The sequence below is a fragment of the Hylaeus anthracinus genome, unplaced genomic scaffold (assembly GCF_026225885.1).
Source record: "Hylaeus anthracinus isolate JK02 unplaced genomic scaffold, UHH_iyHylAnth1.0_haploid 11982, whole genome shotgun sequence".
Classification (NCBI taxonomy): domain Eukaryota; kingdom Metazoa; phylum Arthropoda; class Insecta; order Hymenoptera; family Colletidae; genus Hylaeus; species Hylaeus anthracinus.
Window position 1 is genome coordinate 3,480,937 of NW_026534330.1, and position 26,458 is coordinate 3,507,394.

Below are 26,458 nucleotides of genomic sequence, written 5' to 3' on the forward strand. Positions count from 1 at the left end.
CTTTCTAGACTTTATTTTTCTCTAAATCGAATACAAGGCTCTCTACAAATTGACAAAAAAGGAGGGAAACAAGCATTTTGGAATGTTCGAAAAGTCGAAACGATACGTGTACAAAGAAATGAAAAGGAAGCACAGTGGTAGAAAATAGGAAGCGAACGACCGGCCAGTCGACGGACTCGCGCGGATAATCGCGCGAGCGAGTGACTCGAAGGCAAGAAGGCGTCGTCCGCGCGCGATCCCAACCGCCGATCGTTCCACGAATTTCACAAGCAAGCGACTTTTCTCGCGCGATACAACGAAGCCAATAAAACGGCGACGCGTCATTATTATTCGTCATCTTGTGTACGTGTGTGAGTGTACGTGTAGGTGTACGTGTACGCGTGGATTTCATCCCCCGTTTCGCCGCTGCGAGCGATACACTTGATCTCGGCGAGCGCGGCAACGGCACGCTCGATTGTTCGTGTGCTACAATAACGTGTTCTGTATATACGTGGGTTTACATGCATGCGAATTCGTCGCAAGAGAACAAGCAAAAAAAAAATTATCTAGAAAGAATATCGTTATCATCGTAGCGTATCATCGTTAATAATTATTGCTCCCTAAATAATATTAATATAAAATGGAGAGAAAAAAAAAAAGTAATAATTAATAAATCATCGTTCGTTGGCAAATACATGGCGACAAAGAAATTACGATTACAATGTATGTTTTGCGTTCGAGGCGCTGAGCGGAAGTTGTAGTCGCGTTATTTTTACGTGCTCTCTGTTCTCTCTCGTTCGCTCAAGCGCGCGCGCACATTCTCTTGCTTTCCTTTCATTCGCGTACACACGCACGCACACTGTTTCGCTTTTTCTCCCCCTCCTGCCAACCCCTAATTGGCTTTCCCGTGTTCTCACTGGCACTCTTACTTTCGCTCGCTCCCACTCGTTCTTATCTTTCACTCGCTCTCTTTCCGCCTGTCTCTCTATACAGTCGAGTACTGTGCTTGTACTAATTGTAAGAATATCGTACTTAAGCTCGGGACGCGAGATACCTTCTCGAGCGTGGTGAATTTCGTTGTCGGCACTAATACTTTTGTCGCTGGCACCGTAACACGGTTCAAGCTCGATGGACGTTTGTGCCTGGAAGGTTCAAATCAGGCGCGTCACCCTTATGGCGCTCTATGGGGATCCCTCGAACGCTGCGTCGAGGAGGCATCACGCGCCCGATGTTCTACAGCAGCGCTTCCCAGACTTTGCTCTCCGTGGACACCCTTGGTGAAAGGAAATTGTTTGCGAACGGGTTACTTGAAAAATGCTCCCTTATAGAAAATGTGTATACGGTTTAAAAGCTTCGACTTGATTTGAATACGATCTACGTTTCTTCTATCGGTTAAAACGTTTCCAATCTTCTGCACTGGCATGTCAGATAAAATTGCCTCGTCGCAGACGAAAAATCCAATAAAATTCGCTACCTTATAAAATGCTTCTTCTTTCGCGAGCTTGGGATTTCCCGGGTTCCACGGGCGCCAGTTTGGAAAACACTGTTCCACGGGACGCCCCGAAACACGCGACGAGACTCGATGATCTCTCGCGTGTTTTGGGTCGCTCCGCAGGTAAATTCACTATTATTTATTACAGATAATTGTACTGTTTAATCAATAGAGACGAACGAACGAAAGAAATGTAAAGGAGTACGCGAGTACCGCCATACCCGTTTATCGAAAACAAAACGAAGAGTAAGTGGAAAAATACAAAAGTAAAGGGGGTAAACGTATGACGCGCAGGAATAAATAGAGATTGAAGGAAAATTATACGCGCGGGAATCACATTGCGGTTGTCAGGATTCGAGGGGAAAAAAAAGGAAGAAAATAATAAAAAAAGAAAAGGAACAAATGTAACGCGTAAGGGATATATGGTGGTGTCATTATGTATGTAATATGGATCGACAACGAAGATGTGTACGTCTTAGCGGATATATTGGCAGTATAAAGGCGAGTGATCGAGATTAAATTCTGCTTCTTTCGGCGTAAATAAATAATTTCTAAAAAAATATCACTGGTCTCAAGATGTTTGCCGAGTGTCACCTATAAAGCGGTATCGTTTCGCGCGGTGCGCGATGGCGGACGCGTCCACCCGTCACCGTTAAAAAAAACTGTCTTGAATGTTTCTCGGACTTTGGCGATTTTCGTAGCCGAGTTTTCGCAAGACGGTGAAGATCATCCGCCAGAGGGCACGCGCAGGTTTGTCTTTCCTGTACATGACACTCGGCCAATAATACCGTAAAAATTCGTTCACAGCTGGATGCGCCCAGCGCCTCTTGTTATTTCATTTTTCTTTTCATCTATCCTAAAATCTAAGTCGTACTTGAAGGCACTTAACACAAGGCTCTCTCGGTTCAAAAAGCTACTTCCTCCCCTTATTTTTCTTTTTTAGACGTCTTTCCCGAATGTTCGTCCCGAACACGCGTTTTGCGAAAGAGCTAAAGAAAACTGTCCACGGGTATTTTTGTTTCATATTTTTTTTTTAATTTGTCATTGCTGGATTCTAACGGTAGAACGTTCCTCCACGTTAATTTGCGACTTTTCGCGTCTCAATTCCCGTTCACCGTAATTTCGAAACGGAGTTTGTTTCCCCCTCTGTCATCGATGGTCGCCTTTGTCGCGAGACCGTGGTCCGACAAGAAATCAACTGTGCCTCGCTTCATGCGGAAAATAAGTTTTGAAGAATGGAACGTTTTCTCGCGAAACGATAAATGTAACAACGTCAACGAATTTCCGATAAACGTATCGCAGTGCCTGACTGCGGCTTCTTTTTCGCTCTTAGAAATTTCATTCATAATACGGTGATTATAGTACGGTATATAGTACGACGTTTCTAATTTAAAAAAAAAAAAAATAATAATATTCATATACGCTCTCTCCTTGGTTTCCCTCCGATAGTACGGATCATTGTTCGCTGCAGAGACGGGCAAAATTTTATTCGAACGATAAAGTGTTTCTCTTTTATAAAACAATTGCAATTATCATGGAAAAACCACGTCGCGTACCTCTTACTCTTTACTCGAAATTGTCTCTTTTAGATAAGCATTTGCCCATCTCTGATTCACTCATTTCACCTTGCACTCGCGTTCTTTCCTCGGCGAGCACCGATTATCAAAATTTCATTAGACTCAGAAATCACCGGGCGGTTAACAATAAAAGTACGAATCATCGCGAAAAAATCCTAACGTTAAAGATAATTTTCGAAAAGGCTTCAAAGCCTATCCATAAGTATTTTCCTCGTATAATTTCTCAATATAATTTCTTTCCTATCTCCTTAAAAGCTAAACACCCGCCACGCAGTGTTTCCACGGCTCGCCAAGGGGGCACAGTACATCCCCGTTAGATGCGACCAATTTCTTCTCCCCGCTTACAAGCAACGAAGTTGATTTCCACAAATATCGTTGTGTGTACTTTTATGTTCAACACGATTTGGTTGCATAAAAGCAGGGAATACTGTGCTTCGATCGTTTCTCGCTGGCCTTCATTTCCTAACCATTTCCTCGCTTTTCACGGTTCCCTGGTTTTGGAAATTTTCTCATTCTTTTCGACGCACGTCAAGCGTAACAAAAGCATTAGACTCGCCAAAGTGTCGTAGCATACCGAATTTCAACGGACAGATTCGATCGAGTTGAAACGAAAATTGAAATTCTCGATGGAGACATTTCTAGCTACAGAAAAGAGCAAGTTTCTATTCCCTCCCTGTTTTTAGAGTTTACGATAGAACTTCGCTGTCACTTTTGTCGACCCGAGGACGATCACTTTATTATACTTTCTTTTTTTCTCGTTTTCGCGATCCAGCAGTATCCCTTCGATTAATTCTTTCCTTCACGGTGCATTCGTGCGGAAATATACTATGTCATACAAAAAATAAAGCACTGTACTTTCTAAATTCCTGGATGGCATGTCTTTTCGCGAATTACGCTCTACATTCCCTACGCGTTACTGTACGTGTATCCTTCCCGATCTACGCGTGCCAGAAAACGTTTATTTTCATAGACCGCATCTCGCCAGGTGCCGCGAAACAAAGAAAACTCGGCCATTCGAGAAACCACACGAGCCTATATCTTAACACCCTTAACGAATAATATTTTTGTTTAAAAAAAAAAAAGAAAAAGAAAAAGAACGATATACCATATCGCGATAAATTTCGATCTAAACTGCGAAGCAACATAATATTTTTTCACTTTTCCCCCTTTTTTCATTTTTTTTTTCTCGTTTTGTTAATAACATATACATTTCGAATAATCCTCTCCTATATAGATATACGTTTAATTAAAAAAAGATATCTCTGCATCGAAGCCGCGAACAATCGCCTAATAAATAGATTTATATTTCTCTTTCTCTCTCGGCAAACAAAATCGTTATAAATTTCGCGGTAACGATCGTACCGAAATCTCGTTAAGTTCCAATAAAAAAAAAAAAAAATTCTAATAATAAATGTTCAACGCGAGCACGTGAAGTTTCTCGTGGGACCCTTAACATTTTAAATTTAGCGTCTAAATATCACACTATGCGCGCATTCTCTAATCTATCGCGAGCTACGGAATCACGGACGAGGCTCCCTCCACGAGTCGAACAAACAAAATTGCCCCGACGGTGACACGACGATCCGATAATATCGATTTACTCTGCTACGGACGCGTCGTGTCAAACGGAAATGGTGGAAAAAAAAAAGTCGTGAAATGAAAATGCAAAACTGTCCTCTGATATCGTAGAAAATGCCGAATTCGCCTTCAACTCGACCGTATAAAAATATTTTTTTTCAATTTCAACAGCAGCGACAAATCGCTCCCTCCAAAACAAACGAAAGCGACACTTTTTTCCACTTCGAAAGGTAAAACCAAACAAAACAAAAGAAAAAATGAAAAACGCGAATGTCCCCCGTCAAAAGGCAAAATAAAAGATGAAAACAAACTGTCGTCATCGCGTTTCACCTCGCCGCCCCCTCGAGCTGTACCGATATTTCGAAATGCATCGATTTTTGCAACGGCTTGTTCTCTCTTATTTTTGTTATACGTTTGCTTTCGGTTAGAGTGTTCCCAATCCCAAACCGACACCCAAGATAAAGAAAATTCATGGAATTCCAACGTCCTGCGCGTCGCAGATTCGCCGCGACGGCCGATATAATCGTAAACGTAATAAAAACCTAATTAGACAAAAAAAAAAAAAAAACGAAAAGAAAAAATATAAAGAAAATGATTAATAAAGCCCAATCATAATGCGCAACACTCGAGTTAGACCTGATTAAAAGCCGTAATAATTAGTACGATAGACGAACCCGTAAAAAAGCTATATCGTTACGGCGATTCTCTTGTGTACTCGCGTGTGTATAATATATGTATATATCTTTATATGTACATATATACACGCATATATAAATGTATATATATATATATATATTATATATGTATACATGTAATATTTTTGCTCACCTATCTCAACAAATTCTACACAATTTTTTTTTCGTCTCCCTACGGTGACAGGCGTTCTTATACATACGTGAGTGAGTGAGTGAGTGAGTGAGTGAGTGTGTGTGTGTGTAAGAGAGAGAGAGAGAGTGTGTGAGTGTATTTGTATATGCATACATATATATGTGTGTGTACTTTTCAAACAGAAAAAGATTTTGAAACCTCTTCGCGCTATTTTACTTCTTCTCCCTTCGTCGTTTTTATCCGCGATTACCGCTAATTCCAGCCATGGAATTCATCAGCGAATCCCACCCAATAATTGTAAGAACCGCGTTCTTTTGTTCTTTCTCGAACGTTTCGAAGGCACATGTATACAAGAACGAATTTACGCTCGTTCACTAAGCGTTTCAAATTCGAATCTCACCCCCCCCCCCATCGTTGTCATCGTTGATCGATTTTCGAAAAAGAGTCAAAGCGAGAGCGTGCAAGCCGTCGATACGTGTCCTGAAACTATCGAACGAAGAGGAAACGAGTCACCGACTCTTTGGGGGAAAAAACACAGAAAGAATGATAACAAAAAAAAAAAAAAAAACAGAAAACAACCAGTGAAACGTAAGATCGACGAACCGCGATTAATTCGGAAACGAAGCGGCGCGATACGCGCCGAACTCCTGATCCGGTTGAACTCAATCCGCAAGCAGAAATATACATATACATATAATATATATTGACGATCCTGCACCGCGTTAATTACAGATCTTCTCCCCGATGATCGAAGAACGCCCACGCCGTCGGGGTTCGCGTTCAAAAATAATTTTCGATCCGTTGGGGGAAAAAATATTGCTCTTTGTGTCATCTCTTGCTATAAAATACGTTCGACGGGAACGGATTGCGAGGCTTTCGGCGATCGACGTTGGCACGATCTTCGATCATGCCGAGGAAAAGACGAGGCTCGCGAGGAGGAACCATCGTAGAACTTGGCACAGCGATACGAGCAACGGCCAGGTGTAACCGATCAAACAAATCAGAGAAAGAGACACGAAAGCTACACGTTTCACCCTAAGTGCCTCTCGACGGACTCGATTCCGGGACGTATTCGCGAGAAAATCATCTGACGAGCGAGCCTCCATTGGGAAATGCTTAAATTAAGCGCGCATCATCTGTTCAACGGTTCGTTTCACCCTTCCCTTGTCCTCTGCAACTCCTGCCGAACGGCCAAACGTTTTTATCACGACTGTTATTATCACTTTCGTCTATCACGATCGTTTACCATCTCGTTCATTCCCTCCACCCTCTTTCTCTCGTCGTTCTCGTTTCTAGCGGTCCCCCGTTTTACGTGAAATCAAGGCTGCACGCTTTTGGGCACGTGATATTACTTCACGTGATGTCTATAAGCGGACACACGTCTTCGAACTCCTGCTCCTCGTTTCACGTGTATCTATGCACGTGTAATTAAGGTCGAGCGCGTTTCAACAGTCAACTTCGCGCGATAACTCGATGGTTCGTAACCTTTTCAAGGTCACGACACTGTTCAGAAGTACGTTTCCCAAACTAAGGGAGGAATATACTATTTCTCCGTCGTTTCCAATACTTCACTCGTCTCGTTTCATAGAAGTCCGCGCTCCTAAATTTTACTTCAAAACAATCATACGAATACGTCGCTCGAATATTCGCGATCTGACGTTTTGTATCACATTATTTGCATTAGAGTACGGTGAATATCATTCATATATATTAGTACAATAGTTTCTCTCTCAAAAGCTCACGCCAAAAGCTTAATCATGAACGATACAACTTAATAATAAAAATTCATGCTTGTTTTGCCAAGATCTCGATATCTTTAACTAGCCGATTCAATACTCTAACGCTTTCGACCCATTTTTTTGGTTTCTCTTCAGAAATGTGTAATTCCAACTCTAAATTAAAGAGAATTAGAAGAGAGCACGACGAAACAGTGCAATGTTTAGAAACATTAATTTTGACTATATCGATACAATATTCTTGAAAATTGTGAGAACGCAAGGGGAACTTTCCCTCTCTATGATCGTTAAAATATATATAAATTACTTACTTCTGACGAGGATCCAAAAAGAAACCGTTAGAACATCGAATGGGCTCGTCAGAGGCCGTTCGCGTAAATATATTAATTATAGTAACAATTTTAAAAACTTTAAAAAATAAAAAATCAACAAATCGATAGATGTATTGCCAAATATTCGAGACACATCGCGGTAAGTTACTTATCGCGTCTTTCAAGTTCAAGATTTCCAAGATAACAAAATTTCCAGTGAGTCGACACGTGAAACTAATGCCCGCTGAAACTCGCCTAATCTTAAATACACGTGTGTCGAATACTCGTGAGTTAAAAGGCACTGTACGTTTACCCGTGTCGTTTGCAATGATCTCGTACACGTGCCACGTTTATTTGCTTGTTTCAATACACGCGCAGGATCGTAGGCTCTGATTAATAGACAGCTTTCCGAAATTCGCATCCAACGTCTCTCTTAATATCCGTCCGGCTCGGCCGACCACAGACGCCCCCGCGCGAAACCGCGCGAGGCGTTCCTTCGTTTTTTCTGTTACTTACATTACAAGGAAAAAAAGGAGTCATTAAAAACCTACGACCTACCTAATAGTACTTCTTACGTACCTAATAATCTAATAATCTCCGTCGATGGCGGCGGTCGGTCGGCTCGTCGGCATCGAAATCTCCCAACCCCTACTTCCCGACCCCGTCGCGAACGTTTCGAAACCAGCTCTCCACCCCCGTTCGTTTAACGACCGCCGCCACGCATCAAGGCCTCGTGAGGCAGTAGTATTTATCAAATAATATTATTCAGTAACTATGTATCAAGTCGATCCATAAACGTATTTATCGTAAACGCCTATCGCCTAACCGTCTTCTTCGTGCCGTGTCTCCTACCTATTCTCGAGCCGATATATCGTTACCGATCGCGCATTCCACCATTTTTGTTTCTCCGTTCTCCCTCGTAGCTTCAACTACGACGTCGCGCATCCACCTCGGATGAACTTTCGTCGAGGTCACCCAAATATGCTCTCTTCTCATCCATTCCGCGAACAGTAGCTATTCGTTCGCTCACTATACGACATACGACCATCGCGCGTCGACGAACCAATTCTCGATCGACCCGTTCAAGGCGCATCGGTGAACGGAAAACGGTTGTCGGAATTGAAAGAACGTAATCGAAAGAGCAAAGTAATACAGGTGTAGTTATTGCACTCGTACGGAGGAGACGTCGATCCTGGCCTGCTTCGCTCGAAAGAGCTTCTCGCGTCGATCGTAATACTTTGTTCTCTTTGGCGAGGCCGCATCCCATCGCCGAGGTAAATCGCAATCGGTCGATCGCTTGTATTATCGAACAGAAGTGGGCAAAATTTTATATCAATGTAGGAATACGAAGAAACTGTAGTTTCTATCGAAAAATAAAAGGTCTTTTCGTGCTCTACCTCCTCGTGATGTATTTCAAAAATAACGCTCCCAATTTTTCATTACCATTCGAAGCGGCTGTCGATGGACCGATTACCAAAGAACGTTTGCCTTAATTTTTATCGTACCAAGAGCGAATCGCTCATCGCGTTTAGATTTTTGCCCACGTCTGGGTCATCGAGACTGTTTTTTAACGAAGAGCCGAACAGTTGGTTCGGTAGGGAACTAGAGATTCGCGACGCGGTAGCGCCGTGCACGTTCGCGAGGAGGCCGATCGAGAACATGTTCGCTTGCTCGACGCGAATGAAAAATTAAATCTACACCGCTCTGTTCGTTTTGCGTCAGACGTTGCGCACACTTACACTGTATAATATGAGTTACGAGTAGTTTAGTTTAGTTTAGCTTGTCTCATAAATATTGTCTACAGTATGGAAAGTCGGGCAGCCGTGGCGCGCGTATTTGGCGTAGGAATACGGGACCTGATGCCAGGTACTTGGCCGAGCACGGGCGTCTCTTTGTTCGTCGATTACTATTTCTGCGAGACTCTCGTACGTTTCGTGGAACTGCGGATGGACAGAATAATCTGTTACGCGTAACAGATGACGAATAAAAACTATGTATAATGACTATTCATTCGTTTGAATGGTTATGTAAGCTGCTACTCAGTCAATGCGAAGATTACGCACGCTACTATTCGGATTTTAATTGTTATTGCACAAACAAAGTATTGAAAGTTATTGATTGTTCGTATCGCGAAACCAGGAATTGGTTACTCGTCCTCGTCGACGTCTATGGGTGGCTCAGAAGAACTTTCGAAGACCTTCGGCCCTCATTCCCGTTAACGAGGACGAGATTCTCTCCGAGGTTTACGATACATTTGTACATGGAAGGGAATCTCCTCCGGATACTAATCGTAAATATCGTTCATCCTCTGTCCACCGCCGCGCAGGACCAGCAAACGTGCGATCGCCGAGAAAGACCTACTGCGTAGAAAAATTTCATGGATCGAAAGGCTGCGCGTTGCAGTTTCCCAAAGTGGAAGAGCTTTGTATAGAAGACTATTTTTGGGAATAATATCGTGTGCGCGGGAAAAATGGTGACGCGTACCCGCGCTCGGCTCAGGATTACTAGCCGAGAACGTTCCTCTGGCCCGATTGCCGTGCTTCTCAGGATCATCGGCAGTGAGGATAGTATCGTATAAAGAAATCGCGAGGGTTCTTAAACTCGAGGGCGCTTAATTAAAAAGCATTAATCGTACGTATTATATAATATAAATATATATACTTAAATGCATCGTATAGGAATCTACTAGGTTCGTGTATCTGGCAGTCTGACGATCACAATGCTATAGGAATACCCCGCAGTATTTAAAGTTATGTGTATTCGTGTACGTATAATATGTATGTATGTACATGTATAAATATGTACGTATATCTGACTCTACGCGCGTGTCACTTAGTTGGAAGCATATTAGCGAGAAGCAAATAGACGCGCGATTCGATCAGAGAGTGAACGACCGAATCGGTGTTTAATACTGTACCCTCTCTGGTTCGCTGCCGGTTCAGCAGCGACAAGGAATATAATAAATGGCTGCCTTTGTCGTGAAAGGCTGAAAAAAAAGGAAAATGAGACGGAGCTCGTGGTTCGACTCCGGGACATGGTCGGTGTGTACGTTTTGTATGATCGTAAGTGTGAGTGTGTGTAGATGTTTACGTGTATTTAGCGACGGGAAGCACGTGGACCGGATCGAGGAACGTTCCAGCTACGATATAGAGCAGTGTTCTCTGGAATAGTGACGATTGCTTTCATCTCGCGTTTTTGGTGTCCCCAGTGAGCCACACGCGCACGGCTTCACCCGTTTAAAAATATGGAACCAGTGTGACCAGAATGGTTGCTATGGAAGAGCTCCGGTTTACCGGACGGTCTTAATCCGACTCGGGGCGGGCCGCGTTTTAAAAACGACTCTATCCAGGGATACGTATTCGGTTAGGGCCTCTTCTGCGCTGGTTGGAAACCGTTTGGCTAGCTTCTCTAGGATTCGTCGAACACATTGGACAAAGTTTGTCGACGCGATCATCTGCTAGGGGACATCTGATCTCCGACGTTCCAGCGTCGGATCGGCGCGACAAGTGCTCGGAACGCGACAAATTATGGCAGAAGTGCGGTTCGTGCGAGATTTGGACGATGTTCGCAGAGTGAAAGGACCGAGAGGTGAAATTAGACGGATGGATTTCTATAATTTGTGGAAAAATGGTTAACCTTCTATCGCGTGACTTTCATTGTTTCTTACGAGAAGAAAAGCATTCCTTGATTAACTGTACATCTGTGAATGAACTTTCGAGCTTTGTTTCCTCCTCTTACATTAAACTATCGACCTCTCGGTGCTTCCACTCTAACAAGCGCGAATGTGCAGGGTTGTTCTACAACCTGTCGTCCGACTAGGCCGTGTCGTATCGCAGGACTGTATCCAACGATAAATTGTCCCGTCTCCGACCACTTTTGTCGAGCATCCATCCAGCGAGGAACGTCGGATTGGGACAGAATACACCCACGATCATCGTGAAAAAGGAACGAAAAGACGCGAAGCATCTCGCGGACTCGAGTGAACGCGTTTGATTACGAAGACATCGCCCCGAGCGGGAGATCGACGCGTTCCCTCGTTCATACGCGGTACATCTCGTTACGCAAATAATAAAAATAATAATAATAATAATTAATAGTTACTAATAATAATAATAATAAACCTTAAAAAACGTTAAAAAAATAGAATCCAAAATCGAGTAAGGAGGATTGGCAGTTGTCCTGTTCCACCCAGCTCCGTCCGTCTTTTCGCGTCTTACTCCCGGATCGGTATCGATCGTCAACGTCGTTGATTACCCTCACCTCGTCATCTTCCCAATTCATACCTCCTCGCATGCGATATATCTCTTTCCCTTCCCCAGCCCCATTATCTCGGCCCACCCCACTTCGTGATCGTTGATGACCGCCAACCGAGCGCGAAAGCAAACGTTGACGATACTTGCTCCTCTTCGGTTACGTCTGCGCTCAGCGCAACCAAACGGCGTTTCGCGCCCGGATCGACGACGCCGACGGTCCGCTCGAGTCTCACCAACGGCCATCTTAGACGAGCTCCTGCTTGTAGATCTTCTCTTTGTGCATCCGTTCCATATGCCGCGCGATGTGCATCTTCTGCTTCGCCCTGTAGACGCAGTGAGGGCACTGGAACTGTGGCTCCTTGCCGCACTCCCACTTCTGATGGTTCCTCAGGCTGCTCTTCAGCTTGTAGACCCTGCCGCAGGCAGGACAGTTGAAACCCTCGGGATTCGAGGAGCCAGAGCCGATACCCTTGCCCAAACCTCCACCTGACCGCCACATGATCGACGGCACGCTCCATCTCTGCCAGGCGGCTGCCCACTTCAGCCCGGTGATGCTCAGGTCCTCGGCTGGAACACAGGATTCACGGCTTTATTAGTATGGTGTTCACGCCACCAGGTGAGGATCGGACGGTCAATTAGATATCCTGGGACGTGATCGTGGTCTGTTCGTTCGTTCGTTCTGTTCGTCGTTTCAGAAGGACACGGCTTAACGCTACCGATCCCCGGCTCTCTCTTTGTCATTCTACGCAGGCGAACTTATACGGATTACAGGCTTAGGTGCTACGTGGCGAGTTGGAACTGTTCCTGTTGCTTCTCGCCACTTCGTCCAAGTCGCCTGCATGGTGCGAAAGTTACCTGCTGCTTCTCAATTTATCTCTCGTTGCTACATCTTGTTGCTCGGGGTGTCAAAGTAGTTTTGTCATATTTTCGAAAGAAACGTATCGAAACGATCGTTATTCTTGTCAGAATTTTTTAAGCGTCGTCGAAGCAGAAGGTATCTTTCGCCAGTGTCCTGAAAATCCGCGCACGGCTCGAAGGACGAGAAAGAATCATCGCTGACTTCTCGGTTGACCGGTCGCCACCGATTCGTCGTTCGATTCGTTCTCGAGCTCGACACCGACGCGATCAAAATGGGTAGATTATTGTCAAGGAAGGAAAGAATAATGCACGTTCTTCGTAATCCCTACTTTTGAGCCCCAAGCAGCTAGCTATGAATTTCGCATACAAAGAAGGAGCGGTATCTGTGCGTGACGAAAGAAACAGAACGTCGCGCCGAATCAGGACTCGTTCGCCAGATCCTGCGATACGGCGTCGCTTCTACTTTTCCATTTCGCGTCGAGTGGCCTCTGGGTCGAGCGGTCTGTTCCTTTCAACGCACAAGCGATAAAAGTCGTGTATCTATGTACAAGTTTCGAGAAAAGTTAGTGCGCATGCTACTTCCCCTAATGTCGACGAGAAGATAGAGAGGTCAAAAATTCAATAGAGAAAATGCAATCGGAAGGAACGCAACCGATCCGATCGCCGTTCGTCGAGTTGTGGGAAATACAGTGGAAAACGTTGACCGATCGTTAGACCAAAGAATCTTCCATTTGTTTCTTTACTTTTTTCCATGGTCTTCCGACTCGTGTCTCCCACAATTCGATGAAACACCGTTGCGATCGCCAGTTCCCGCAATAATGTACAGTATTCCTGTTTCAAAAGGGATAAGAGAAAGTGAGCGAGTGAGAGAAAGAAAGAGGCGACAAAGACGGAAAGTTGTCGTTGGCGGGGGGAGAGGAAAAAAAAAATATCGTCGTGGAAAGTGTGTCAAGTGCGTGAATTCGTTGTTTTCGTCGACGTAGCTGAAAATAGACACGAATGACTTCGGCGATTCACGGACGTTGAAAAGAGTTCGGAAACAATTGCAATTATCGACGCGAGAAAACGGTAAGGGTGGATATGTATTGGGGTTGTCACTTCTGGTACTTATCGTCTTCTGACAAATTTATTCAATCAAACGTACGAAATACGATAGAATTCGCATATAGCTCTAATACTAATCGCAAGATCAAGTGATGCCGCACTGCGAATCGTGGTACGTCGCGTTTCGAACACGATCAGTCTTGACGAGCGTTCGCTTACGAACCTATTACTCCTAAGTTTATAGAAAATAACGTTACTCGTGTCGTCTCTATGGTCTAGGTATTAAGGCTAATCTTTTCGTGTACTTTGCGTTTCTTCTTCTCGAGTAGCTTACGGAGAAATCACACTTATTGTCTTCAACGATATCGGTTACACCTACGCGCATCCGTTAAGGCACTTGTATCGAGGGAAACAAGCGTCGACGATGTAAAGAAACTTCCCGAAAAGATACTAGCATCCGTGACTTACAAAGCGATTAAAAAATAATAGAAAAAAAAATCGTATCTTATCTAGCAGAAAAAAAAAAGAAAAACAAACACAATCGTATTACAAGAAACTAATCGTAAATTCGATGTACAATAATAAATATCAGTCGGAGTTCTTGATTACGAGAAACGAAACTCGATGTACATTTTTATAAGCAAACTCGTCGTTTCTTTTTTTTTTTTGTCTTTTTTTTTTGTACGTTAAGCTCGTTTTACGCTAACTTGGAATGAGTATTTCGCACGATTACCACCGATGTATGCACAATCAAAAAAAAAAAATTAAAAAAAAAAAATACACGCGCGTATTACTTAAGAAAGCAGGAATATAACGGTTCGACAATTCAAAGATTTCGATAAAAATAGATAGGTTCCCCTCGCAATACGCATCTTCGTATTTCTTCGCATTTCTTTTTTTTAATTCGATGCAAACTTTCAAAGTCGTGGTATATTATAGAAAAAAGAAATATATATATATATTATATGCGTGTGTATAAAATCGAAGTTCTCCAGTCCTCTGGAAATCGGACGTTACCTCACCCCCCTCCCCTCCCCTCCCCTCCCCTCCCCTCCCCTATACTCTGGAAATCACAAACGTTATAGGCTGACCGCGACAAACGTTGGTTTCGGAGACGATCGTCGACGGTCGAGCAGTAAAAAATCTGAAATCTGTTAACTTTGAAGCTGAAATTCGTCGATCGTTCGAATCGAGAAAAAGGCACACGCACGAGCGACCGTTCCGCTCAGTCGATCTCGTGTTTCGGCGTGTAAGCCAGCAAGTAGGCCTCCATGTCTCCAATCTTGTCGAAGTGCTGGCGACGGATGTGTCTCAACCAATGGGCCTTCCGTTTGCAACGCTGGGGACAGAACGGACATTGAAACTGTGGCTCCTTGCCGCACTCCCAGTGCATGTGCCGCTGCAACGAGTCTTTCCTCATGTACGATCTTCCGCATCTGCTGCACCCGAATTGTCCAGGTGGCTTCTTCCCAACGTAGTTGTAGGCCTTCGGTATCTTCAGCTCGGCGAACGGTAGCCCCTGCTCCTGAATCTTCCACGCTTGAACAGGCAGATCGGCGTTCTCCTCTCTGTTCTCCATCATGTCATCTGCAATTCGGAAAAAACAACAACTTTAGGCTTGTCCCCCGTTCGCGTCACGCCTCTGTAGCACCGTGACTGGCCACACACTTGGTTTTACACACTCTGTAAGTTCGAGGTAGTGGCATAGATCGCCGCGATTCGAACGGATAGGGATCTAGAATAAGATTTTTCAAGGGAAAACAAGGATAACGAAATTGCATTTGAGACTCTGTGTTCCAGTTATTAATTGCTACAACGTTCCGAATACCTAGTAGTCTTAGCAATTAATATTTCGAATTCGAAGCCTTCAGCGCAATTTCGTCGATTCTTATTTTCTTCGATCGAGAACTGTCCGTTGGTCAGAAGACAGTAAACTACGAATCTTTTTAATTATTCAGCTGTGAAGTGTCATCGTGTACGGTATCGGGGTACAGACGTTTCGTCGCTCCAACTTCTTACCACTGTCGCGATGAAGGTCTTTTTGTGTGCCAACGAAATTACATTTATTTTGTTTATATGGCAACGACGTTCATTCGTCGGTTTAAAATTAATCGCAGAATATCTCGTTTTTACTATTTCCTATAGAAATCAGGGAACGTACCTGTTTCCCAAGAGTACCTGTGATTCGGGTCTAAGAAACCAAGTAGAAAGAAAGAGAAATATCGGGTGAATAAACATGACACACTTTTCTGTTGGTATTCTTTCATCAGTTTTTAAGTTTACTGTTCACATCGTTTCGTTGACCGTAACTTTTGCGCGGATATTGTCTCTGCAGCTTCAATGTTACGGTTTCATCGCGAAATTCTTCTGGTCCGTATCGGGGTGTTGCGTAGCGAAATGTCTGAGCAGGTCCCCCCTTCGGTGCAAACGATAATTACAGAGCGTGCAACGAAACTTCTTGTCCATCCCGCAGATTCGCCGATGAGTCCACCAGGATTTCGAGGATCTAAGGAATCTCAAGCACTTTGGACACTGATACGGCTTCGTGTTGTCCCAGGATATCGAACCACCTGAAAAGATCAGACACCCATGAACTACCGTTCCAATATTTCTGATCCAGCGATATTGTACGCAGGTTCAAGGAACACTAGCTAGAAATAATAATTCGATTGTACCTTCTTGCGGTCGAACGACACGTTGCAACCTGGAAAAGTGTAAAGGGATGAGTTACACCGTTTAAAAAAAAAATCCACGAACATATCGTTCCGTATAAAAGTGGATCTTTCGAAAAAGGACTATTTTGGTACATGTTCCGTTATTTATTCAAAATAGAATGTAGTACAATATAGTGTCGTAGAAGGGAGACATAACTCTTTGCGCTCCACTAGCGCCGCAAACTTTATTCGTTTAAAATTAATTAATCGTATTCAAATTAAAAGATTCTCAGAGTGCAAAGGGTTAACGTTTCACATAGAACGACGATCTTTCTAACAGTCACTCGTATTGTCATCGAATAACAGCGCGCACCACAAACGAATAGAGTTAATTAGAATTAGCGAGTGATCCGTCACCGAGCAGAACACAGATTGGACAACAACGTCATCGAGTAGGGCATCGCCCAGTCGAACTTTGACACAGACTTGCTGGAAAGAAAACCTTGGATCGCGTTTCAGCGAAGCTTGTCGCGTCCGTGGCGGAGCATGTGCCTCTTCAAATTCGTCTGTCTGAGAGACCTGTAAGCGCAATAATGGCAGCTCCACATTGGTTCCCGGTTGCACTCGTTCTTCTGGTGGAATTGAAGTGCGGGCAGCGTAGTGTACGTACGCGGACAGTTGTTGCACGCGAGTTTCTGCGGTCCGCCGATCACGTAGACGGTACCCTGCTTTAGTTGCCTGAAGGGGTCTGAAATTATACAAGAAAACCGACCAATTAGCGATCGACGGCGGCCAGATGCTGGTCAGAAGTTAAAAAAGCTTAGACATTCGCACTGCGCGACGGTATGTACACGATGCGATCGATATCGAGAAAAGAAACCTTCCTTGAACATACATGACAATTGGTAATTGATTCAGTAATCTTTTACTGTAAGGCCAATCCTTGTTGACGATGAGAAAAAATGAGATCAACAATTTCGGAATGAAACATTGGAGACTCGACCCCCTCGGTTCGGATACCTCGATTTCACGAAGCGATCGATTTAAAGTGGATTGATCTCGAAAAAAGATAACCCTATGAACCCTGTTGTTCGTTAAGAATTAGTTGGAAACGTAGATTTGCGTTGTATAGGATCACGTCACCGGGAAGATGTTGTGCGATTTTATCTTGTGATCCACCAAATTGTCCCGTCTGTAGAACTTCATCTGGCATAGACCGCAACTATACTGCGGCCCCTCGGTGTGGATCCTCATGTGGGACATCAAGTTGTGCCTGTACGTGAAGAATCCCAGGCAGATTTTGCATTGAAACATCGGCGTTTTGCGGCACTCGGTGCTCAAATGACGCTTTAAGCAGGACTGTCTCATGTAGAAACGGCCGCAGTCGGGACATTTGAAAGCTGCTTCGCCGCGTGGGTTTCGAGGTTGCTCGGTCGGCATCGGTTCGACTTGCGGCAAGTACACCACGTTCCTGGCATCTGGGACCGGATTGTGCCAAAAACCTGAAACGAAAAGAAACGTTCAAGTTGATGTTCCGTCTGAACGATGACGCTGCGATCGACAACACACCGAACGGATAAAATCTTCGCCCTTAATACCGGGCAAACCAGAGTTAGGTTGCGATTACTTTTGTAGCGATCCCTCGCAGTAAAGCGTAAGGTATACATTTATAGTATTCGTTGCAAGCTTTGCGAGAACTTGTAACGAAGACTGGAAATTTATGTTATGAGCCAGTTACTACTGACTTCGGAACTCGTTCGTTTGCTCGCCTTCTGAAAGCTTCGAGTGACATTTTTACCAATGAAATGTCATGGAAAACTCCATTAATCGATAATTAAAAATATTGCGCTAGGAAGACAAGGATCTTTGAAAAAAAAGAAAACAAGACAGCTTAACTAGAAGGATATGTTCTTTTTTTTTTTTTTTTTTTGTAAATTCCTGAGGTGGTGTACACTAATATAACAGACTTAACGAAATGTAATTTTTATTTCTTGTAACAATGGACATACACCGTTCGTAAATCAAACGTGGCAGCCTCCCGAAGGCAATGGAATTCATTGTGCATATCCATAATATTATCCGATGATAAAATAAATAAATATTCCTGAACGTGTTTAACGTTTCGTTACGTTAAATAAGAATTTCTAGTATCGGCACATTCGGTGCGAACCCTTACTATTTAAATTAGTAGAGTTAAGAAGGGAAGGGCTTCAGGGGTTACGACCACGATGGCGTACATGTTACTACAACGAAATAAAATGCATCAGAGTCTGCAAAATTAAAATGTTGCGCTCAATTTCCGTGCGCCATTGGTTCGCAGACTGGAAATTATTGACCGACCACGTTAAGTGGCAAAGTGCCGACGAACTAAAAGTGATAGAAACTAGATGTGAGCCGCAAAGTCAATAAAAAAATACGTATATCTCGAGGCGAAGCGGCGAATCTACGTCGACGGCAAGTTAACGTAATCGGTCCGTAAGCGTGCGAACCGTCACGCGCCGCAGCTTGTCTCTCCCTGCATCGAAGTCACCAGTCTCGCCTGTCAAGCAGACCTCTCCTCCCGTCTGTACGTGTCCGATTTCTTCACGTCCGCCACGTGAACGTTATAGTGCCTCAGCAGACTGTGCTTGTGCTTGAACTTGGCATGGCACAGCACGCACTCGAATTGAGCCTCTTTTCCGCACTCGAGCCTCTTGTGCCGCTGCAACGATATCAGCCTTCGGTACTGTCTGCCGCAGGTGTCGCATGGGTACGTCTCGAAATTGACGGGTAGCCGGTAGAAACACGCTGAAAACAGAAATTCTTGGTTAGCGGAACGCTCGTAAATCCGGGAATGTTTTCTCGATACCCACGAGAGCTCCGAGGTATCTATACCGGAGCATTCTCCCTTTGCATCGTCACAGTTCCAAACGGCTGAGCTTTTTTCGGGTACGTTTTGCGAGTAATCAAATGCAAGTTCGAGTGGTTTGCGACACAAAAACGTGGATATATGTGGGAAAATAGAATGACACGTGCGATCGTTTAGAAAATAACCCGCAACAAAGATTGTCTTTTTATTAATAATAATATTAATAATAATAATAATGATAATAATGTTAATAATAATATTAATTGCTGATAATAATCGTGATAGATATTCCATAGTTCGCTTGGTAAACCTTTCCAAAAATAAAATAGAAAGAATAGAAGAAAAAAAAATTGAAAGTGCTAAATACCGAAACGAGTATTCGTTAGGGACAATTTCCATTCTCTCCTCGCCGATACGCCGTAAATGAAATGAGAGAGACGAAAGACGTTTGAAAAAAAAAAATAATAAAAATAAAAATAAAACGGAAAAAAAAAAGAAGGAAAACTGAAACACGTGTTGCTTAAATATTAAACGATTAAGAGTTTCGGTAACAAAGGTCGGCGATACGGGGAATTAATTACACTTGATCGATTCTCAAAAAATAGTCTCGGAAACTCATCGCGCAAGATTCACAACGTTGAGGTATCAGGGAGACGGTATAACGAGTATATTCTACGTTAGTTTGCAGGCACGTCGACGCGAGTGTCCGCAAATACTGATATCAAAAATACTGGACCCCGATCCAGGGACAAAAGTCTCTCGACGGGGACCTCTTTCTCTTCTCTCTTTTTTTTTCTTCTCTTGTATATACACGCTCTTTCACTTTGCGCGCGATACGTTCATAAATGCTCGTATAAAAATGGAAAAAAAAAAACTTTGCTTCTTAAAACGCTAAAAAAATGATTCCGCGTAGAACGACAAATGAGTCGATCTCGAGAGAATTATGGAATGTTGTCAAGTACGATGCGCGATCGAGCGTGTAATTCCTCAGCGTACGGATCTCGATAATCGCGGGAGCAGTTTGTACGACGCAGAAATGAGCAAACACTCTTACAATACGTATTTTAATTTGTTCGGCATTTTTTACGTAAACGAGAATTTTGCTCATCTCTGGTACGAGACTTTAGTCGACTTAGAGGGAATCTCGAACCTCAGAGGAATTAGAGATCGGCTCCTTTGTTCGTTCGAGCGGACTTGAATCCTCTCGTCGTTATATAACAAGGGTAAGTTTCTCCACGTCGATAAATTCGCTTAAAGGTACAGTGATTCTTACAAATTCTAGCGTCTAACCTTGATTGTCGAGCGTAGTGTTTCAATCATAACAGACTTGCTCAGTACCAAATTTGATATTCATTGTCAAACGATTACAAAGTTACTTGAGTACAGAAAATTTGAATCGAATAATAACGTTTCCTTTTCTTGGCTGATAATGGCCGACTACGATGATTGAAATCCATACACAATAAATACAATCGCGATCGATAGAGACGCGTAGCGGTCGTTAAGAAAATAGGATACTATTTAACCCTCTAGCCTGTTATCGTCGATCGTCTCATGCAAAGTGAGTCGAAAATTTCGAATATGTTTCTTTTCCATCGGCATTTTGCTACCTGTTAAATGCATACGTCGCTGAAGTACAGAATTCGTTGTTCCTCGTAAACGTGGAGGAAACAACGGAGCGAAGAATCGTAGTTCTCGCGTTTGTTTTCCATTTTAGGGCGAAGATGGAAGATCGTATAATTATTATTTTCTATCATAAGTCTATAAGGTGCTCTCAGGTAACCGATTTTCTGGAGATTATTTCGCAATAAATCGCCAGCGATACGCGACGGTCGTGCTTGACGCACGAACGATTCGCATCTTACTGAAACGTTTCGTTCCTATTAAAACAAGGCACTTTTCACCCATATCCTTATCACGCTCGGAATGATCGGTAATTTCGTACCTACAACTGCCTTTACGCTTCCATTTACCTAGTAAAAAATTTGTAACGTTCCAATAACGAAGCAGCGTTAACATCTAAATATAAAAATACCTACGATGTAAGTGTACTAGAAAATACGCAAAATTCTGTGGTAAAAAAAACTTTCGAACAGTGGTAACACGCGATCGTCAATTTTGCCTCGACGTCAACACGACAAGAACAGAGCTATCGCCCCGATCCTTCCGTTATCGCTTTAAGTCGTTTAAATCCTGAGACTCGAACGTATAGTAGATATCGCGCGTTTCTGGAATGTTGAGTTAAATGTCTGCAATCCACGAAAAACACGCAGACTGCAATTGTTCGTGGTACGATCGTCATAGAAATTAAATGCCGTTGAACTTAAATACCGATTTCTGGTTTATCTAGAAAATAAAAATACCACGCAAATTAACCGGCGATCGATTAATAAACCACTTCTAGAGAATACACAAAATAACCCTTTAAATAGAAGTAGAGAGATTGAGATTATGTACACGAAGAACCGAAATACCACGATAAATTCTTACGCTGAGGTAATAAATTGATTAAAGAAAAAAATAATCTAATAACTTTCCTACGATAGTCCGCCATTCGGGTCCCCTAAGCTTATGCTTCTAAGTCGGTAAAAGTATTCGATACAACTAAAGATTCTTCAGCGATTACGTCGGCGTGGAGGGGTTAAAAAATAGGCTAGATTGTGGACATTGTATCACGAAGACGGAGATGCGTGTCTTCGTAAAAAGCTGCCGAGAGCTACCTAAATTAACGTATCCTGTCGACCCGACGTAGTCCCTCAGAGACTTTGAAAAATAACGCTCGCGGCGATTCTCTCACGTTTGTTATTTACAATTGTTCCCGATGTATATTACACTCCACTTACAACCCACAAGAAAGTCGCCTAAAATACTCGATGCTAGAAACTCGTCGACTGACACGTGACATTTCCAGGACGATCGTGCCCAACTCGCGGAGACTCCGAGTCTCCTAGGCGCCCTCGTCGTAACCGATCTTCTGATGATGCCGTTTGTAGTGCACCGTGAGATTGCCTCGTTGCCTTGCCTTGTAAGGACACTCGGGGCATTGAAAGGCCGGCGGTTTGCCGCCGCACTCGACCATCTCGTGGCGACGCATCGTGCTTTTCCATCGGTAACCCTTGCCGCAGAAACGACACCTGAACTTTCGTTGCTGCTCGTGAGGGACGCCCATGTAGACGACGCTGAGGTCGCGCGGTTGGGGCAGCACCTCGAAAGAGTCTGGGAAAACCACCTCACGCGTCGAGGAGGTGGTGCGCGCGTTGTTGTTGTCGGTCCCGCTGTCGTAGCTGTTGCTGTCACCCGCGTTGCTGCTGACGCGTCTGCTCGCCACGACGACGTTGCCTCGAGTGGTGGCCGTCGATGACGATGTCGACGTGCGGCCCTTTTTGCCCGTCGGCTGCTGCTGCTGCTGCTGCTTGTAATCGGACCGCAACAACGACAGCAACGCAACCATTCCTGCAACAGGTCCCGGCGCCAAGCGAGACGCGAGAGCGAGGTAAGAGGTTACTTTATCAAACGAAACAGAAAATCGGGCGGAGAAAACGAAAAAGTGTGAGCTAGGAGAGGGAAGTGGATCGTTGGTACGGGACGAGGATCGAGAACAGAGGCGTTTCTTGACCCGATGCACGGATGATGGTTGTTATGCGACTGGCGAGAGAGATCAGTGAGATTAAACCCGTAACCAACCCAACACATAACGTATCAGCCAATAGCCCCGAGAGATAGGTGCGCCCAGGGTAAAATTTTGCCGTGTTTACGTGAAGAGGCGTGAGATTCTTAAGGTTGCGTAACGAGATGGAAAGACGCCAAGCGTGCACCCTACGCGCCACCCATAGTTTGTACAATGTTCGCCGTCAGTGTTGGGCAAAATAGTAGTCTGCAACTCTATAATCATGATCGATCGCGATTACACGCTACCGATTTCAAATGTATTTTACCGATTAGAAAAGTAACCGCTGCCCAACTCTGCTCGCGGTGCGCGATCTGTGTCTCTCCATCTCCTCCGAGTCCCGTCTTACATGAAAAGATATGCCAAATTCCAACCCTCCAAACAAAGTCACCAAATAGGATGCTTCGTTGATGATCGCAGAATGATCTCGCGTCGTAGATATTCAGAGAAATGAACGAATATACAAAGAAGTACTTTTAGCGGACGAGTTCGTGTAATATACACAAGCGACTGTTGTATTTATATACTTCGAGACACTGTACAGTTCAGAGCAGAGACAACGAGACTCTGAACGACAGCGACAGGATCTTTCTTCCTTTCCTGTCCTCGAAACGAACGCGAGCGTTATTCGCGAAAGACGTTGCATCGAAGGTTCAATGAACGTTCTTGTGTTTCTGGATGCCGCTCAGGGTGAGCCTTTTACTGCAAATGGGACAAACGAATTGCTTTTCCTTGCCACATTCGTACAGAATGTGTCGTTTCAGGCTACTTTTATGCTTGTATTTGCGATCGCATTGCGCGCATGGATACAATTTCTTCGACGTGTCCTCGACCTGCGAGGTAGAATACCCTGAAACACAAATTCACATGATTAAATTCGATGCGTGTTCGGGAACGCGTCATGGACACAATCGCGACTACGGACAAACACAAAGTTAGAAACGGTTGACGAAACACATGTTTACTAGGAGATCGAACGCATTCTACGACGAACGAAGGGACCTCAGGAGCATACGATGATGGATACGTTAACGTAAAACACAGTACCAGTTCTCTGCGGAATAAACGACTGATTAATAAACATTTGAACAGCACGAGGACCATAAGACAAAGCGTGCTTAATTGCCGGAACAATTTATTCGTGTAATTCGAAAATTATAAGGAAAGGTGTCGGCGAGGATAGAAATCCAAACACCTCTTTATTCGCATCGGTTACAATATTCTTGTACGTCTGCGTGCACTATAGTCTCGTCTTTGCACTCGCGAGGAACGATTCGCGTTCGCGAAACGACTTCTCGACGCTTTAGTTAACCGGGTACCGTGTTTGAAAGACGGTGCACGAGTCCAGTCTTATTCCTTCACGTAACACTGTAACAATTTTCGATGCTTGTGCGCCACGTGGGAGTCCAAATTGAATTTCCTCTTTGAGCTGAAGCGACAGTAAGGACAGTGAAACTGCGGAAGAATGCCGCACTCGAGCTTCAAGTGTCGGTACAGGGAAGATGCGTTCGCGTAGATCTTCTGACACTTGCCGCAAGGGTATGCTCTTCGTGGCATACTCGGTGTCCTGACCCAATGGAGCAGCCCGAAATCTGCGAAAAATCGTAGCGTCAGCTATAAGCGGCACAGGTGCTGCGGAGCGCGACATTCAAGAGCAGCGTTTCAACTTAAACATAGACGAGAGTTTGTCAAGGGAGAAAGTGGGGGGAACGCGAAACGATTTTCTGACGCGGTAGCTTTCGAAACTTTCACGTCGAATTTTACACATTCTGTGTGTCGTAAGCTCTCGATTGAAGTAATAGCAACAAATACTTGAAGCGGCGCGAAGTGGTCGTTCCAAGAGAACGAATACAGAAAAAAGCAGCCTGAAAAAAGAAACTATGAAATCGTTGACGTAATCGCGAACGATGGGCTGAAAAGGAGGCGCCACCCTTACGGTTTCAAAAGTTTTTCCATTCTTCAAATCAACGTTTTGTTTCTCGTGAAAATTAGCTGAAAAAAATTCCAGATATACCGTTCGACCGTAAAAGTGACGATTCTCCTGAAACTCCAAGTGGCACTGGCCCCAGAGCTCGTCTCCAAACAAATAAATTTCGATGCTCACCGTCAACGTGTAATACGCATGTATTAGTCTCTTGTATCAGAATAGAATAACATTTATTTCTATAAAAAAGTATCTGAAATAACAACAAAGATTGCGCTGAAACGGTGCGCTCGTCCTCTTCGAATCTCTCGTATCGCGCGGTAGCAGAGAAACGTATCAATTGTTAACGTTGTAGAGCATTTTGTAGTGAATCTGTCTGATGAATTCGTCGTTTCCAGACGTTAGGAGAACGGGCCAACATTCCGGGTTCTCTCGGACGTGCCGATGCAAGGACTTCCTCCATTTGTACGACTTCGAGCAGGCCAAGCAGGTGTTCCACTCTGAAAAATTAACGCGTTCGCATCGTCAATAGTTTGATCGACCACCGGGAACACATGGACGTGGGTAATGTTACTGTCCCTCTGCATCCAACCTTTACCTTATCTCTAAACCAAACTCGATTCGCGCGTCTGCGTTGTTTGTGTATGTTTCGAGTACTGGGAGGGTCGCGGATACGGAAATGACGTATCAAGAAAAATGCGAGCGAACTCGCATCGATATTACGTTATACTCTAAATGTCCCTAAGCTAGGAAGTTCACGGGCGTAGGAAAGAGTTTATCGGTTATCCACAATGTCCAACTCCTCTTATTAGATCGTTGCTCAAGACAGATCGGTAACTTCTTAATGATTTATTTACAAAGATGATTAGGGCATGCTTTCGAGAGGAACATACACTATTTTACAGATGATTCTCTTCGGTAAAAAAGAATGCGTGATTTGTATCCGCGTGAGAGTACTTCTACGTGCTCGATTATGGTGTCACACCCGGAAAGGGGATGATTTTTCGTGAAAAAATTAATCGAATGGGTGTAATACAATTTATATACGCTCTTTGTTTTCGAGAAAATTGATTTTTAGACAGTTGTACGCGCGGAGGTTGACCGACGCGTCTGACCACAGTAGACGCCTAAGTAGAAACAGCCAGTAATGGTCTGACGCGCCAGGTACCCAGTACGCAAACTTCCCAAACTTCTAAAATTAAATCTCTCGAAAACGAAGCCTCGTATGAAAAAAAAAAAAAAAATAGAAACTCTACTGCACATTTTCGATTCATTCTCACTCGGAGAATCGGTTCCATTCGGAAGTACCACGAAATATCGCCACAGCTCGCGTACACTAAATCGTCAGAGGAATCGACGACTGCCAGAGTCGTTGTTCACCGATCACACAGTCCCATAGTTCGTTTTCCATGTCCCGTAGGAACCGTCGTCGACACCGCCGTGCTTTTTACGCATGTGTTTCAACAAATTGCACCGTAACTTGGTCATCTTCGGACAATACAAGCACTGATATTTCGGTGGCTGGCCACACTCTTCCCTGACGTGTCGTGTCAACGAACTGTAACACATGTACACGTTCCCACAGGTGTTGCACTCGTGCACTTGTTTCCCATTCGGGTTACCTGTAAAAAGAAATCACAATGCTCGGTTAGTAAAACTCCAAGATCGATCTTCACCCCATTTGGGGGACTGCTTGGCCAGGTTACAGC

General features: G+C 44.0%; 3 protein-coding genes across 3 annotated transcripts; all 3 read right to left on the bottom strand.

Moving 5' to 3' along the window:
* Window positions 1-17,444: 17,444 nt before the first annotated feature.
* LOC128886254 (zinc finger protein 707-like) lies at window positions 17,445-18,368 on the bottom strand. Its single transcript, XM_054140955.1, has 2 exons — window positions 18,320-18,368; window positions 17,445-17,812 (listed from the first exon to the last, which is right to left on the bottom strand). Exons 1-2 carry the CDS (start codon window positions 18,366-18,368, stop codon window positions 17,445-17,447), a joined length of 417 nt encoding a protein of 138 aa, XP_053996930.1.
* LOC128886215 (zinc finger protein ZFP2-like) lies at window positions 17,521-25,455 on the bottom strand. The gene is made up of 2 exons (XM_054140916.1): window positions 25,348-25,455; window positions 17,521-25,249 (listed from the first exon to the last, which is right to left on the bottom strand). Exon 2 carries the CDS (start codon window positions 22,607-22,609, stop codon window positions 22,106-22,108), a length of 504 nt encoding a protein of 167 aa, XP_053996891.1. The 5' UTR covers window positions 22,610-25,249; window positions 25,348-25,455; the 3' UTR covers window positions 17,521-22,105.
* LOC128886255 (zinc finger protein 425-like) lies at window positions 23,479-24,593 on the bottom strand. The gene is made up of 3 exons (XM_054140956.1): window positions 24,590-24,593; window positions 24,193-24,417; window positions 23,479-23,675 (listed from the first exon to the last, which is right to left on the bottom strand). The coding sequence occupies exons 1-3, from the start codon at window positions 24,591-24,593 to the stop codon at window positions 23,479-23,481; spliced, it is 426 nt and encodes a 141-aa protein (XP_053996931.1).
* Window positions 25,456-26,458: the final 1,003 nt, after the last annotated feature.